Source organism: Schistocerca nitens, chromosome 5 (genome assembly GCF_023898315.1).
Source record: "Schistocerca nitens isolate TAMUIC-IGC-003100 chromosome 5, iqSchNite1.1, whole genome shotgun sequence".
NCBI lineage: Eukaryota > Metazoa > Arthropoda > Insecta > Orthoptera > Acrididae > Schistocerca > Schistocerca nitens.
This window is the reverse complement of record NC_064618.1, coordinates 352476556-352494991: the sequence shown is the minus strand read 5'-3', so window position 1 is coordinate 352494991 and position 18436 is coordinate 352476556. Positions and strand designations below refer to the sequence as shown.

General features: G+C 42.7%; 1 protein-coding gene across 1 annotated transcript in view; it reads right to left on the bottom strand.

Moving 5' to 3' along the window:
* Window positions 1–18436, bottom strand: part of LOC126260218 (trypsin-1-like) — a 96458-nt gene that overhangs the window by 16916 nt on the left and 61106 nt on the right. The window contains exon 6 of the mRNA XM_049957518.1: window positions 15046–15192. Coding sequence (XP_049813475.1) covers window positions 15046–15192 — 147 coding nt within the window. The remainder of the gene's footprint in view (window positions 1–15045; window positions 15193–18436) is intronic.

The window sequence follows — 18436 nt, the reverse complement described above, 5'->3', positions numbered from 1 at the left end:
TTATCTGCAGTTCATAACCAATAAATAGTGGTGAGAGTCCACATCTGCCCCTGGAAATGTTGCCTGGTTCCTCAGTCTTACCATTATATAATCAGTCTGAAGCCTTCCGGTGTCTCCAGATCTCTTCCACATATACATCCTTCTTTTATCATGCTTAAACCAAGTGTTAGCGATGATTAAATTAATTAAACTCTACCTAGTAACTTCCTCTTTCATTCCTTTACTCCAGCCCATAGTAACCCATATTTTTCGTTTTCTTCCTCTTCCTTTTCCCACGATTGAAGTCGAGCTCCTATCACTATGACAGATTCCTCTCCTTCATTGACTCTCGATAATACGACAGTCACGGGACCGAGGAGGTTTCGAGTTATCAAAACTGTTGCATTACCGAAGGTAGATTTTTTTTCAAATTGAATTTAATCTTGTATGGCTAAAAATTTAAGTTGTTTCGTATAAATACTGAGTATGTACTGTACATAGTATAATACGCCCATTGTTGCAATTCAAATTGAGTACATACATACGTATTTTTCGGCCACTGAGGTTATAAAAAATACATACGTACATATAAGACAAATTTATAACGTGTGTTTGTATGAATTACAAATGGATACACGTACATTCATAAAATGTACATACATACATGCTAATGTATACAAATAGCGTATTTATTGCTTAAAAAGCTGTTGTTTTATCTTTCGTAAATAGTCCGTCATGGATTTTTCTTGAGTGTCATTTAACATTAAAACGTTCCCATAGTCGCGTTCCCTCACCTCACACCAACATATTGAAGTGTTCAAAATGGTTCAAATGACTCTGAGCATTATGGGACTCAACTGCTGTGGTCATTAGTCCCCTAGAACTTAGAACTACTTAAACATAACTAACCTAAGGACATCACAAACATCCATGCCCGAGGCAGGATTCGAACCTGCGACCGTAGCAGTCGCACGGTTCCGGACTGCGCGCCTAGAACCACGAGACCACCGCGGCCGGCACTGAAGTGTTGGCAGCATCCGTAACCTCACCGCACTTCTGTGGCCGCCACAGTCGGGTCGTCGTCTACAACATAAGCCGTAACTTCGTGCAATATCTCCTATTCTCTCACTTCAGAAACAAGGTTATCGTGTAACACCCATCTTATAGATTTTTCTACATCTTCTTGCGGAATATTTTATCCCAAAGTGTAAGCGCAGCCTTTGTAACTTCGTTGTTATCATCAGATTTGTTATCTCTGTCGTCTTTCTTTGGAAGGAGTGGGTTTCCTGGTCAAATATTTCCCCAAGATCTTATCAGAATTAAACACTTCACTTGGCGCCACGCAAACGCTGCATTGACAATGGCCTTCTTCAAGTTAAATTTTTCCAGGAGTGATGTGATGTCTGCTGCAGGTTGGCTGATGATATCAATCAGCAAGCGCTTTTTGTAATGTGCTTTCAATGTTTTGATAACGTTTTGATCCATCGGTTGAACCAGTGCGGTCGTAATTTTCCCCAAATACAAAGCCTCTGTGTAATCATCGTCGTCCTTAACTCTCAATTCTTCCTTGTCCGTGTGTCCATGAGCATTATCTAATGAAAAAAGGGTCTTCAAGTGGCAGATTTTCTTCTCTTTAAGTGTCCTTTGACTTTTTGTGCAAAATGGTTGGAAAACCAGCGTAAAAAAACTTCTTTAGTAACCCGTGCTTGGCTTTGGATTTTGTACGTCACTGGAAGGGATTCCACTTTCATGTTTTTAAATACCCACAGCTAACAGTTTTAGCTTATGGGTTCCAGCGGCATTTGCGCACACCATTGAAGCGATACACTCTCTCTGAGATATTTTTTTTTTTTGAAATTTCTTTTTCTTCCTGCGTTACAAAAGTTTTTGTTGGGAGTTGCCGCCAATTTATGCCTGTTTCATTGGAATTATACAGCTGTTCGGGAGCAAGGCCTCGTTCGTCGATTTCGGCGTTCAATTCTCGAATGAACTGAGAAACCCCAGTCTCGTCAGCTGATAGTTTTTCTCCGCTCATCTGCAAGAAAAGAATGCCACGCTGCTTCTTAAAGTTTTCAAACCAAGCATCGCTGCCACGAAAAACAGCTTTGTTTGTAAATTCACGAGAAAAGAGCTGGGCTTTCTGTTTGAAAATATATCCCGAAATATGGGTATGCCTGTTTCTTTGTTGTTTAATCCAAACGTACAGAGCTTCCTCAAACAAGTTATTCACTCATGCAAAGGGTTTTTCCTTTAGAGCCATCTTCTACAGTTTCTATAACCGGTTCTACTTCAACCCTATTTTTTACGATGTTGTGAACGATAGATCGCCCAATATCAGAACCTTTAGAACTGGAAATTGGAGATTCACAATGGTCGTAACACCATTTATCAATAAGAGTTAAAGTTTTATGCTAACGTTTAGCGTTTTGAGTTTTGCTCACCATCACACAACGCTTTTCTACACAAAAATTAAAACAGAACAATTAATCAATGTAGCAGAATTCAGATCCACTAATAACATGAAAGGAGCCCCCTCAATAACACATTTTACACTGGGTTACGCAAGGGGCAGGGGGCAGAGGGGGAGAGTCGCCAGTCGCGACAAATGTGTGCCCCTCTGTGTCAGGAGAAAGTGCAGGCCTCTCTTCAGGAAACATACGTTGGTCTGGACTCTCAACATGTACCCCTCTGTTGCAATTGGTCCTACTGTACGGCTGCTATCTTCATCGTTGAGGCACGCAAGCCACTCCACCGACGGCAAGGTCCATCGTTCATGGAGAGCTCGTGCAAATACGTTTATCAATTAGTAGTATACTACCCTCGATGAAATCATCCTGTACAACGTTGAAATTATTAAGTGCGTATTGTAAATGTAATTCATATACACGAGGGCGTGGTGAAAAGTAATGCATCAGAATTTTTCATGTGGAACTCTTAAAGCTTTTTAAATAAAACAAACTTTATTAACATTCTGCATCTTTGTTCTTCATGTCTATTTACTTAGTTCTCATCATATTCACCCTGGAGATGAACGCATTTCTTCCAACGATAGACCAGTTTGTTGATATTGTCACTGTAGAATGGTTACCGTTGTTGACGGAGCCACAACCACACCTCCGTTTACAAACTTTCATCATTATCAAAGTGAATTACTCGAAGATGTTGTTTAAGTTCTGGAAAGAGATGCAAATCGGATGAGGCCAAGTAGGGACTATCTAGAGGATGATTGACGGCAGTGAACCAAAGGTCTCAAATTGCTGCAGATGTTACAGCGTTCGTGTGTGTCCTGGCACTGCCACAGTGAAGGGAGTGTGCTCCATGTGTGGAAGATTTTGAAACTAGCTTACAGCGCACTGTTTTTCAGGCACCGGCGCAGTTACCTCACACACAGACATGTTCCGACACAAAATTCGGAACCCTTTAGCAGCAGCAATGCCTCACGAAGGCATGGTATTGCTGGGGGGGGGGGGGGGGGGGGGGAGCGGCGGCTGGTAGAGGTACAGATAACCAGCTCTTCAGCCAGTAGAACGTAATACTAACACAGATGCTAAAAATAGAAAAACAAGGAGACACATGAACTATGAGTTTACAAGTAATTGAAAACGGAGCAACATGTACTTTCAATATCACTGGAAAAGTACCAGCCCTGGGATGATGGATAGTAGAGGAACAGAAGGGGTCGGGCGGTGGGGGGGGGGGGTGGAGGGAAATACAGGAGTGGTGGGGATGATAAAGGCGAACTGGGAACAGGTGGTGACAAAGACAGGGGTGGCTGCAGGGGACAAGTAGAGCTGTAGATTGGAGAGTAAAAGGTGGTGAGGGCGGCAGGGAAGAGGAAAAGGATGAGGTATGGTAGGGGGAGAGGAGGAGCAGGTAGCCATGGGGAGGGTGGACAGGGTAGGATGGGTTGGTAGGACGGGTGAATATGTCAGGGTGGAGTTCATGGTCCGGGAGAGGGAGACAGTTGAAATATCTTTGAGAGAGGATGTGGAGGTTGTGCAGGTGATGCGCGGGTGGGATGTGTAAGTAGAGGCGCGGTAGCGCATTAGGATAGGAAATTAGAGGGGACTCAATAGGACTGTCGGAGTCCAATATATGGATGGTGTAGGTTATTCAGAGGTGTTCAGTGTGAGTGGGGAAAGATGGGAATTTGATGAGTTGGTAATGGATCCTCGTGCGGGAAGGTGCGTGAAAGTCGACTGAGTTATGTGTACGATATTTTATATCTCAACCGATATCGAGAAGAATAAAAATTTCAGAGGCATTACTTTTCAGCACACCCACGTACTTTAGAAGTCACGTGTAGTCTACCAAAACATCTCTTCCAGTTCAACCATTTCAGCCACAATCATAAGATGTATTGAACTTAATCAGTTGCTATGAGAGTTTTGAAAGGAGCAATTGCGCCAAAATGTCTTGAAAAGTAGAAAAGTAATTACCTGCCTCGTATCTGTGACCGCTACAAGTTGTGCCTGTATGAAAACAGTCCCAGAGATCTCATATTAGCCTACCAATGCAGGTAGTGCTGTCCTACCACAGACCATTTCACACAATGTCACCACCATGTAACTGCTTTCTCTGAATTTCGAAGATTTTTTCTGCTTATGCTCATAATTACAGTCGACCGAAATAGTGGTCTCTCGCTTTTGCTTCACGTTTCATGCCATAGCTGAGTAGAGAAAGAGCTCTCTGTTCTTCACTTCAAACGTGATCTCACGAAGTTCGAATGGGCTAAAGGAGTTCAATTGAAAATGTTTGGAAGTGGATGTGTATGTAACATACAAAACGCGCCTAGCAACCAAAAGAGATAAACTTTGACCGTTGGCGGGAGATTAGGATCTAATTTAATTTGTGGCAGGGAAAATACAGTCCCAGACCACAGTACACTGGCGAGAAAAACTTAAGGACGAAATAAATTATCGCGTGTTCTGTCACTGCCAAGTAACATATTTCGAAGAAACTTGGACCATGTATAGAAAGTACTGTTGCAGTACAGTAAGGGTTGGAACTTAAATAGTGGCAACCATTTATTCACAACCGATAGAAAAGAGTTACATGTTTGCACCTGTTGCTGTCCTTGAAAGTAATCACCAGTGTTTTGTACAACCCGTTGCCAGCGATGTGAAAGGCGTAGTATATCATTAGCAGAGCCTGTTATGTTGATGGTGTGAATGGAGCGATCTAAGTTAGGGTGATTCTCGTGTACGACTGTGATGGTGTTATCCTAACGCATTACGTTCCTCCACGGCAGACTGTCAGTGGACAGTATTACTGTTCGTTTTTGGATCATCACCTGGGACCAGCTTTGCGAAAGAAGCGGCGACAGTTTCTGCACAACCCACCCATCATTTTGCACGACAATGCGCGGACGCATACAGCGCAAGCTGTGGCTGCTATGTTCGGTGGATGGGACTGGGAAGTACGTCCCGACTTACGTTCTTGTGACTCTGATTTGATTCCGAAGATGAAGGAACCACTTCGTGGCATTCGATTCAGAACTGTTCCAGAGATTCGACAGGTAGTAGACCTCTCCATTCGCACCAGCAACAGAACAGGTTCTGCTAACCCGTATACTACGCCTTCCACATCGCTGGCAACGGATTCTACACAACGCTGGTGACTTCTTTGAAGGACAGTAATAGGTGTAAACACGTAATTCTTTTATATCGGTTATGAATAAATAGTTGCCACTATTTAAGTTCCAATTCTCGTACACTGAAGAGCCAAAGAAACTGGTACACCTGCTTAATATCGTGTAAGGCCCGGCGAGCACGCAGAAGTGCCGCAACACGACGTGGAATCGACTCCACTAATTTCTGAATTAATGCTGGAGGAAATTGGCACCATTAATTTTGCAGAGCTGTCAATAAATCCGTAAGAGTACGAGGAGTTAGAGGTCTCTTCTGAACAGCACGTTGCCAGGCATCCAAGAATATTCATGTCTGGGGGAGTCTGGTGGCCAGCGGAAATGTTTAAACTCAGACGTGTGTTCCTGTAGCCACTCTTTAGCAATTCTGTACGTGTGGGATGTCGCACTGTCCTGCTGGAACTGCCCAAGTTCGTCGGAATTCAAAATGGACATGAATGGATGCAGGTGATCAGACAGGATGCTCACGAACGTGTCACCTGTCAGAGTCGTATCTCAACGTATCAGGCGTCCCGTATCACTCCAACTCTACACACCCCACACCATTACAGACCTCAACAAGTTTAAAAAGTCCCCTGCTGATATGCAGAGTTCATGGATTCATGAGGTTGTCTCCATACCAGTTCATGTCCATCCGCTCGATATAATTTGAAGCAAGACTCTTCCGACCAGGCAATATGTTTCCAGTCATCAAACGTCCAATGTCGTTGTTGACAGGCCCAGGAGAGGCGTAAAGCTTTGATTCATGCAGGCATCAAGTATACGCGAGTGGGCCTTCGGCTCCAAAAGCTCATATCGATAATATTTCGTTGAGTGGTTCGCACGCTGACACTTGTTGATGGCTTAGCATTGAAATCTGCAGCAATTTGCGGAAGGGTTGCACTTCTGTTACGCTGAACGATTCTCTTTAGTCGTCGTTGGTCCCGTTCTTCCAGAATCTTTTTCCGGTCGCAGCGCTGTCGGAGACTGTATGTTTTACAGGGTTCCTGATATTCACGGTACACTCGTGAAATGGTCGTACTGGAAAATCGCCACTTCATCGCTACCTCGGAGATGCTGTGCCCTATCGCTCATGTGTCGGCTATAACACCACGTTCAAACGCACTTAAATCTTGATAACCTGCCGTTGTAGCAGCATTAACCGATCTAACCACTTTGCCAGACACTTGTTGTCTTATATAGGGATTGCCGACCACAGCGCCATATTCTGCCTGTTTACGTATTGGGTACATTACGTCCAGAACCATTTCGGAGACTGACTCTGCTCTCATCCGAGAAGAGCACGTGACACCACTCCTCGTTGGTCTAGTCCCTATGTTCTTTGCACCATCACCTACTGTGCCGCCAATTTGCAGCTTTACTTCTGCCAGTATCTCGTCTCCTACCTTCCAAACTTTACAGAAGATCTCCTGCGAACCTTGCAGAACTAGCACTCACAGCTGTGAGGACGGGGCGTGAGTCGTGCTTGGGTAGCTCAGATGGTAGAGCACTTGCCCGTGAAAGGCAAAGGTCTCGAGTTCGAGTCTCGGTCCGACACACAGTTTTAATCTGCCAGGAAGTTTCAATTACACCTGCTGATTGACTTGGATTCCTCCTTGTCTGTTGCACAATATAGCGATCGTCTGCTACTGTATTTGATCGTAGTTTCTCGTCTGGGCAGCGGTATCTGTAATTCGGAACGCTGTGGGTAATACGAAATTCCTATGCGACACTGGTCACACTCCGTCCTTCTTCTAGTTTCTCGATGATTCGTCGCCATGTGAAGTCATTCAGAAGTTGTCTACGTCCATATCCATGTCGTGGTGAAGAACACCACCACAGTGCACCGTAACTTCTCACTGATTGACCCACAGAGTCCTTCAGCTGCCTCAGTTCCATTTGGCGCCGAGGTCACGCTGACCTCCCACCATGTGACTTCCAGCTTGTTTGCGTTACTGGGACGCCTCTGGCAACATGCCACCGCATTTTCATTTATTTCCAAAGAGTTGTTAAAGTGTCATGTTACTTTATCTATCTCGTCCTTAAGTTTTCAGTGCACTGTATATAGGCCTAATGTCCGTATGTGTATCCCTAATAACTGTTCTTCTTGTCTTTCATTTCCTGGCCCAATCGGTAGCGTCTTTTGTATATTTCTCGGTTCTCACCCAAAAGATCCCTGGAGGCAGGAAATTTGACAAATGGATACCAAATTGGAAATGTTTCTGAGGAGAATTGTTACCAGTTTCCGTGTTTACTTGATAAATATGGGAAATAGAGATCAGAACCCGGAGGAGGACGATTTGTACGTTGTGTGTTGGGATGACTGCAGCTATTTTAGGCGGGATTAGTGATCATATTGTCCCACACGAAAAGCTGGATGATTACTGTGTGTATCTGTATTTGTTAACGTCTCTCAAAGGGTACATACGTCTTGTACTGTAGTGTATGGAGCTAGTGGTGTGTCGGAGAACCAGTAGTAAAAGCGATGGAGAAATACACTCGTGGGCGTCAGTAATGTCATGGAGTTATGAGAAAAGCTCTGTTTTAGTCGTGAACCCGTCTGATATATATAACTCGTATATAACGAGTCAAGTTGTAGGTGTCACAAAAATGAATCGAATGGGAAGTGTGGTCATCCGCAGTAGTTAAACAGATGGAACTTAGCAGTGAAAATGGTCGAGCACAAAGAGATATGAAGGCCCACATGCAGAGATTACTAAACTCCGTGCGATCAGGCCCTGGAAGGCCCAGCGGCACCGACCTGCCGCCGTATCATCCTCAGACTGCAGGCGTCACTGGATGCGGATATGGAGGGGCATGCGGTCAGCACACTGCTCTCCCAGCCGTATGTCAGTTCACGAGACCGGACCCACTACTTCTCAGTCAAGTAGCTCCTCCGTTTGCCTCACAAGGGCTGTGTGCACCCCGCTTGCCAACAGCGCTCGGAAGACAGGATAGTCACGCAGTCCGACGGCGCTAAATTTCGGCGATCTGACGGGAACCTGTGTTACGACTGCGGCAAGGCCGTTGGCTACATGCAGAGATTGGTAGGCAAAATACTAGCTAGAATGTGCTCGCTTGTCATCAAGAAGGAAGAAGAAATGTTGGGAGACCAAACAGAAGAAGGAGATTATGATTTAACGTTCCTTCGACGTTGAGATCTTTATTGACTAAGCACATGTTAGGACGGGGAAGGTAATTGTAGGTCGACAGTACATATACAACTTAAGCCTTAAATGGATGCAGGCATAATGCCAGGTGGAAGGAGAAGTAGTTTTTGTCTGTATTTTATGTCCTGTATATATGCGCTAATGATACAATTCAATGCTTCTCGATGTTCTCGTTTCCTCTGTTTTGCACTGTATTGTTCATTACCAAACCTATGGAATCCTGAACAGTACGAGGTACAGAACAAGAAATCGTCTGTAAAGTGTTCAGCTATACGTAGCGATTATATGTGGCTTTCATGGCTTAGCTCTCGAAGAGACTCTCGACGCAAATCGACTATGAAATCGACATCGCCGAGGAGAAAATAGATTGACTTCACATGCCACACTAAGACTAAGACTTAGACGACGACGTTTCCTCTCAGGGACCAGTTTCCACGAAACGCAGAAAACATTGAAAAAATAAATTCTAAGTGAATGTAAATACAGAATAATAATTGTTTGAACCGTGTTATTAAAACATTTCTCTCTTCTCAATTTTATGTTGTAACTGAAGTATTGTCCATTATTAAAACCTTTGTTTTTCATTTTTAAAACTGTTTATTATCATCTTTTACTGGCATGGTAATTAATTAATTTTGATACATAGAGCTAACGACCTAGGTATCTAGTTACCTAACTGAAGTGCCCTTAAATTTGAATATTGGGGTGAATGTGGGTTATTTGACATTAAAAAGTAATTTGAGTTTACGGAAAGGTCTTAGCATGAATTTACCGAGGGAGTGAGTTCATTTTAAAATTGGGAAACTCTTATTACACAGAATCTAATGCTTTGCAGCTTTCATCCGTGACACTTCTCATTTGGAGTACCGATTTTTGATTTACAAGCATTGGAACATAAGCATAACTCACTTTTCCGCCAATATGATAAAAAGTGCCGATATTTGACGATCGTTTCGGCTAAACGGGTGAACCGATTTTAACTGTTACATAGGTCGTACTAGGCGAAATTTTTTGCTCTTTCTTTTCGGTGTTATGGAAATCTGAGGGTGTATCTTTTTCGAGTTACAGACGAAAAACTGAAAAAAATCAAAAAATTCCGTTATTTTTCGGCCATGAGGAGTTTAGCAAAACTCAGAAATCGTCACAGACTCATTGAACTCTTATTTTTGATGCCTAAAGTAGATTAAAATTATTTCCTGCTGTGTATATTTATTGGCCAGATTTTAAGATTTTGCTTTCACCTCACATCTGCCAATTTCCGTTGTCTACCATTTGTTCACATACAACGCTGCCTTTCATACTCTTCTTTTTTTCCGGGGAGTCGACTGCTTTTCAAATGTTTCAGCGCATATTCTCTCTAATTTGTGTTACCTCTGCTTCCTGAAAAACTGATATGAGTCTTGACATCTATATTTATTAATTTCGTACTACCTGCACGTTTCTGCCTTCCGCCATCTCTCAAGACTCGAAATATCTAGAACACATTATCAGTGTTAACCTCTGTGTTTGCACTCAAAGGTCATCAAATAATGTAGACGAGATACTTTATATCCATGTTTGACAAATTCAGTTTCGTTTTACGAAAGAATGTGTCACAGATATTTGTAAGCCTATGAGAATGGCCTAAGGACGAACCGTTTAAGGAAGTATCTAATAAATACAGTGGTCAAGACTAATATCAATTACTGAGTGCTTTAAAATATAGCCGCAACATCTCACAAAGCATTTATGCATTTTGTAACCTCTGTGTATTTTGCAGTTATAATGCTTCGAAAACTGTGCTACTTCTTTCCGTTGTTTTTCATTAAATTTTCTTCGTTTTAAAATGAATTACTTTATGAAGCACGCTAGTCACATCGTAAGATGTAATTTTTCATGTCTTCTTTCGGAAAGTCTCATTGATTAGAAGATAATGCATTGATCTACACCTGTTCGGTCGTTTCCTTCTTTACTTTGGGACACCAAATTTTATCTTCTGTTTCTTCTTTTTCTTCTTTATCTCTTGGTGTTCCTATTTTGCCGAAGATTATGGGAAGTCGCTGGTTTTAGGATGAGAATTGGTATGTTCCTATGGATGAAATTCCTATAGATATAACATTTCTTTAGCATACACACGAGTGAGAGGGATTGTGAACCCTATGTCTGCATACAATAATGTTTTCCTTGGGCGCGCTTTCGTGGTGTCTGCATATTGTGTTCGCTAGTTGGATAAGAAGGATCCGTTCAGTTTGTCTATGCTTTTGTGCAAAGAGTACGTGCAGCACCCAAACCGGGCAGTGTACATGTACAAAGGTCGGTTGTATAAATATGATCTAAGCTGTTGTAATCGCTTATTGATCAAGCTAGCTTTATACGCGAAGTGCTGTAAGGGCAGATCGCCTGCCTCGGAATGTCAGACTGACAAACTACTTCAACGAATTTATTTCCTTCTATGGCGCTTGCTTCTTTCTGAATGACCACCCTTCTTTCCGACTGCTGGTTCCTCTTTGCGCTAGTTTGCCACTATCACAACATAGAATGTCGCTTTTCATTTTATGTACATAGACTGAAGCGGCGAGTGAAACCTTGTACCTAGGCCGGGAATCTAACCCAAGCCTCCTGGTTACGAGGCAGGTCCGTTAGCCACTAAGCCGCCCTGGCACAGCGGTTCACACATCTTCGATGATCAAATGTTGAATCTGATTAGCCTTTTTCTTCTATAATGCGTGCCAGACTGATCATGTTTTCATTATCATATGTAGTAAAGCAGCCATCAGTCCGAAGACTGTTTTGAAGGCCACGGTGCGTTACTTAGCATGGTCGTGTTGGATGTGATACCATATGCCATTGCCTTCCTCTGACCTTTGAACTGACTTACCCAGTCAGCTATAGGAGGATCTGGAGATCTTTAGATTTGTAGTATGGCCCTTTGCTCCATTATTTTGGCTTTCCATCTCTTCTTATAACTCTTCCTTGCTCTCTCCAATTAATAAATTCGTCGGCGAGTTTCTGTACAACGAGATAATGAGCTTAGTGCATCGTCAGATCGCTGAATATATATCTGACATTAGACGAAACCGGTAAACTTAAAACTTCTGAAATATAATTCTATCCTCTACTGCAGAAAGAAGAAGTAAAACTGAATATGATATTTCGTTTTTAAGACATTGCATAAATGTGCAATGGTTTTGGAGATGTGATAAAGAAGTAATGGATCGCGTCCTCTCATGGAAAAGACAGTGAAATATACATTCATTGCAGTCTGGCATCTTTACAATAAAATGAAATAAAATTGCACTCATTCTAAAAACAAATTTGCGCTTTCGTAAGAGATTACAAAACTGATTGGGAAGGAATGTACAAGAAAATTCTGCTTTTTGTCCTTACATTACGAATAGTCATATTTGGAACTAAAATATCTTCTCAAGAAAGGAAGGTAACATAAAGTTGTAGTGGAGACTTGAAATTTTCTACTTGAAATAAAGCGATATGAATTCTTCCTCTCCACTTTGGGATATTATAAAAACTACCCATCAGTCGCAAGTCGTAGCATACTGCCAAGTGTTAGTCCACATTTGTTTTTCCCTCATATTTCCTGATGTTCATTTTCGAGGTACGCATATTTTTCCTCGAATACATGACTGCGGTTCCTTGTTGTACAGGGTGGTAGGTAATTCCCACTACAAACTTCCAGGACTTGTATAAGGGATTGAGCACATAATATTCTGGATAGAAAGCCGTGTCCGGAAACGTACCGTTTCCGTGCTACAGCCGTTTGCTACAGGGTAGAGATAATGGAAGGTGTGGGTGGTTACGTTGGATCGGATGACGTCATCTGACGTCCATCCTATCTCTCTAACCTGGTTCGAGCCTTATTCACGTGTCTGTGAGTGTTAGAGCAACATGGTATATCACACGTTTGCAGAATACATCGACATGATTCTTCTGAATGGCGAAGCTCACAGTAATGGAAGAGCTGCTCGTCACCTTTATCAAGACCGTTTTCCACAACTTCTGACTCCCTCGAATACCATTTTAGCCACAAATACGTAACGGCTTCGAGGAAAGGTACCTTCTACGCCAGGTGTGACTGTTATGCTCCTAGGGGACGCCCCACAACCGAATTGGAAGAGGCCGTACTGCATGACGTTGAAGAGAACCATCAACGAGTGCACGAGCAATTTCTTTGGCTATTAATGGGTGGATCTGTATAACAAGTTATGTACTGGGTAAGGCCTATTCAGTTACCAACACGTTTTGAAATTGTTGCAACACGGCAATGGTACGTTTCCAGACATGTGTTCCAATTCCAGTTACGATCTACTTGCTCCACACTACAACGCGAATTTACGAACAAACTGTATAACTCAAGGTGTGCTCAGTTATCCATGTTACTGCGTTATTCTTCATTCGTGGGTATCTCAATTTCTGGCGATGAAGAAGATCTTATATATTGACGCAATTGGGAGCTGTGCCATCTATTATCGGTATTGTATGGAGGACGTATTTAAATATGCCCATGTGTTGCCGCATGTCAATCTATGAATGAGGGTACCTCTGAGTCAGCGAGCCACATTGCATGTACTATATTTAAAAAGTGGCCCACATTCTTGCAGGAGTACGGGTCAAAATTAGGAAAAAGTGCTGTAAACGCATGTCTGGGGACAAATTCTTGCTGAGATACATACTATTCTGTCGTATGACAGCCATGGCTGTGTCGATACTACACAAGATACTGAACGTAGCCACAATATGTTCTTACACATCCCTCACTCTGTTCTCTCGAAGGACCGAGAACTGGTTCAAACACATGTCGCTGTCTCTGGCTTTTGATGAACACAGGAAACACAATCCCGTACACCAAAGCCTTTAAATTCTCCTAGACAGAACTCTGAGGTATTAGATTGTCTTCCTGTAAAGGCAGTGTTACCAAACAAAGCGCGTAATCGGATTCTCAGAAAATATTTATCAACAATAGCTAATAATTTGCGAGATTTATTGTATGGTTTACCTAATTACGAACTTTAGAATGTAGAATCAGGAGGGATTCATAATCTGGGATAAACATAGAATATATAACCAAATTTATGCCAAGGAAACAGCCGAAATCCTGCCATAAAAAAAGAATAAGATAAACATAGGAAAGAGAAGAGTTCGGTGTTGGAAGGCCAGAATTTATCGAGGACATTAGACGTCGGACAGACATTGGAACAACAGTTGGTAAAGAGTAAGTCTATGACTCATTCTAAAGAAACCTTCATAGCAATCACCTTAAGTGCCTGAGGGAATAAAAGATCACTCATTCCAGGGTGACTGAAAGGGTATGTGAATTCAGCTCTGTGAGAATGATGCGAGGGTTGCCCAGAAAGTAAAGGACCGCATGTGTTTCTCAGCCGAAAACAATGCTGCGAATGGGAAACGTTACGTATCTATTATTTGCAGTCTCAGGAGTGAGCGCACCAATTTTCCGTCACTTCCGACAGAGAGCGTAGCTGCACGATAGTTTCAAAACGGCGTCTGTAGGTCATGTACGTTACAAGCAACGTGGCATCATTGAATATCTCACTGCAGAGAAAGAAACTGTGGGGATTATTCACAAACGCTTGTGGAAAGTCCATGGAGCATCTGCTGTCGACAGAGGTACAGTTAGTCTCTGGGCACGGAGGTTGAGGTCATCAGAAGGCGGTTCGGCGGAGCTCCACGATTTGCACCGGTCGGGGAGATCTTCCACGGCTTTCACACCTGACACACCTGACGTAACCTCCTCGGACTTCCACTTATATGGGCCATTAAAGGATGCCATTCGTGTAAAACAATTGGTACCGATAGGGAATATACGCCGTTGTCTCGCCCTGGAGGAAGGCCGTAGGACGGGATGGAGATTACGTGGAAAGATAAAATGTGTAGATGAAACACCATTCTTTCGTGTGTGTAATTCTCATTGTGTTCAATTAAGAATTGTTGAAGAAAAAAATGCGGTGCATTACTCTCTCGTCAGCTCTCGTAATACACCGTATTAGCCGTTGTGCTAGTTGTCTCGAAAAACATTATGTGAAACATTTCCATTAAACTCTTGTTTTTTTGTATTACATTCCGATGCAATTAATTGGGTACACGAAACAACACCGACATCAATTGAATACGATTGTACCTGCATGACTACGAAAACTATAAACATCAGTTGTTGAATGGCATAGGTCACACTTTCTTAAATTCCCTCACGTGCAAAAAATGACAAAGATTCAGTTCAATAATGTGATAAGGATGGGGATAAAAAATTTGATTACTCACGTTGCACTGGCCTTTGCCAGTGGTTCCTGCGCAAATGTTGTTTTCCCGCAAAACTCCGTAGTTTTCGTACGCCGCTCTACAGTCCTCGTCCGACCATACCGGAATGTCAACCTTCCGCAGTTTATCTACGGTAGACGATGACGACGTCTGAAACACAAATCACAATAAACACCTCATCGCACTGAGCCCTGTCTCACAGCACCCACAGACATATGGTAAACTGTCCATGGACAGCCGTTCAGAAATCTTAGTTCTTCATAAGGACACTTTCCTCTAAAACCACAATTCGTACTTCAGCGCAGTTTCCTTTTCTGTCTTCACAGTAATGCAGAACCTTATACATACTGAGTTGCTACTTTTATCAATTTTCGATGTTTGGAAGAACCAGTATACTACAACTTGAGTCGAATATGATTACATAGCGGCTCTTCTTCTTCACACATTTGCATTTAGTGCTTTGGACCGGACCGTGACACGAATCTGTCACAAAAGTGCGACTTGGGAAACGTTGTTGAAGTTCTAAGTGGAATCATTCTGGGACAGCACAATTGTCACTGCAGCTACAGCCCCACCTCTCGCCCTCCCAGTCCCCCCTCCTCCGCTCTTCACACAACGTCAGTATTGATCCGGATAACAATCCCAGTCTCGCACATGTTTTCAGCTTTTCTCATACAGTTACTACATCGTTCACTCCTCAAACAGAGTTTGGGGCTCTTCTCTTTGTGACTTAAATTTACAATGCTGCTGAGTTCTCAAAAATCAACTCAGACCATGTGGTTAAAAAGCTCCATGGACAAAATATTAGTCACCCGCTTAAGGGGAGGTTTACTATCTTTTGGTTCAAAAAATAGATTTTTTTTTTAAATTGCATTTTTGGATCCATAAAAGTGTTTATAATCCACCCCTGAAACGGTTTTTCCCAACACGGAAGCAAATGTTTCTTATTCGCGGTTGAGCAAAAGAATGCACCTGCCTGAAATCGGCCTTTTTCTCATGCACCAGTTGTTTTCTTTGGGAGGACGGGTTATTGTACCGGTGCTTGGGAGGAAACACACAAAATTCAAATGAAAGTTTGAACGCGTGTGTTTGGAAGTTAGCCCCCAAGCATTTGCATTGTGGTGCGAAGACTGTGGAGATTGCTACTTTCCTGGCAGTGAGCAGTTTCAACGTCACCCTGGGACTCTATTCGACGCAGTTCGCCAAGCATTCGGACGACCACCGGAGCGACCGAAAACCTCTTCTCACCGGCCGTAAGAGCGGCTCTGGAGCAGCGCAGGATGGCCCAGATCGAGCAGAAGGCCCTCGGAGGAAGGACTAGTTTATGGACCCGGATTATCAGATTGAACGTAAGTTGCATGATATTGCATTTATGTGTAGCCAAGACTTCAAACGCGTTTCTCTCGAAATGACTTTTTTTTTATCGCGCGGTATGGTAACTTCAAATCTACTTAGCCGATTGGCATGATTCTTTGTTTCCGACCAACCTAACTGAATTGTCTAGGACTTGTACCACTTTTATTCCGATCCATCAACTATAAATATTTTTACTTGGCCGACGAAGTCGAGAAATCGATGTAAAAACCCTATTTTTTATCAAATGGCCGCCATTTTGTTTCCTATGGTCCAAATAACATAAGCGAGGTACAACTCCTAAAGGACTTTATGTACTTCGCTAACGTCAACTCAATTTTGATTTCAGTCCAGCCGGCTGACCTGTGACATACCGCGCGTGGATGTCTACATCGAAATTTTGTTTCGTTCCGACGGCACCTCCGCCTTTGTTCTTCGACATTTCCGGTCGAAAAATTTCCGGTTTGTAGAGGAGATATCAATAAACATTTTGACCAAATTTAACATTGATAACTATAGCACATCCAGAGAAAAAATTCTCGAAGAACATGCTTTTTTTCGGGCCAAAGATAGTATACCTCCCCTTAAGAGAGTTCACTGGCCGCTTAGGGTTCATGTAGATGAACCCTGCACTGCAGACGTGAATCATGGCAGTGAAGTGGTATAGTTTATGCCACATGGTTGTATGGAACCAATGCAGTAAATTGGGTCGGCTTATAGACGTCACAGAATGGCAGAAGGCAGCTACCGTGTTTGGACGTGCTATAGTAGAACAATGTGTATCTACAAAGGTCTTATACAGCCTTATAGACACTAAGATAATGCTATAAATGCCGGCCGGAGTGGCCGAGCGGTTCAAGGCGCTACAGTCTGGAACCGCGCGACCGCTACGGTCGCAGGTTCGAATCCTGCCTCGGGCATGGATGTGTGTGACGTCCTTAGGTTAGTTAGGTTTAAGTAGTTGTAAGTTCTAGGGGACTGGTGACCTCAGATGTTAAGTCCCGTAGTGCTCAGAGCCATTTGAATTTTCATTATAGTAATTCCATTATACAGCTGATGGTTGTCCATATTTGCAACTGCGAGTAAATTTCTTGTCTTGTATAAAATCTCGATAATCGTTTGGATTTTATTCGAAAGACAATCGAGAAATCATAGTCAGCTTCCGGAAAGACTCTCTTTTTAGCGGGCCTTCTGTCAGAGAGTTGCGATATTCTTATCTACGTACCACATTGATTAGTAACATATGCTTGAAAGATATGATGCTTTTATTTAATATTATCATGCTTCCATGTCTTAACATTGATCTTTAAACACTTTTGCAGATTTTTTGTAACGGTGAGTGACGAATTGAGCTGGATGTTACTGATCGGGCGCTATTGTAGCAGTCTTAAATGCATATAGCTTCATCAATACAGGAACCTGCCTGGGTTTCATCTAAGTTCTCCCCACGAAGACTGATACCTATTAAAGAATCACAGGCTTTCAAAGCCTATACAATCATTCAAATAGCGATATTTTTTGTCACGGTCCTTCAAGATGTTGTTAGCAACGAGCTAGTGATCACTGATTATGTCGGTTTCTTGCTTGGCTCAGATCATTAAGATAATTCCGTTTTCTGTTCTTGCCAGTAATGTGTTACAAATAACGTCAAACATTCAGTCAGAGAGAAGGAAGAAATATAGTGCCCATGATCGTACCGTGTACGAAGTTTTTCAATTTGTTAATGTATCGAACCCTACTTCGTTGTGTCTACAAGGAATAGTGTACCATTCGTAGCCACGTAACATGGCGTAACAGAGATGGGCGTAAGGAAATCCTAAGCGACAGGTACAAGAGACGAGTGTCAGACATTGCCAGTGAGGATCGGTTTCAAACTTGACACGAATTGCTGCTGCCAGTGAATTCAGGTGAAACTTAACCTTTGCCTGAGAGAACGCTGCGAAGGTAGCTACATGCAGTAGTCATTTGGAGTCGAGTACCTCGAAAACGATCAGCCATTCAAGAGGCACAGAAAGTTGCACTTCTTCAGTGAGCCACGCAA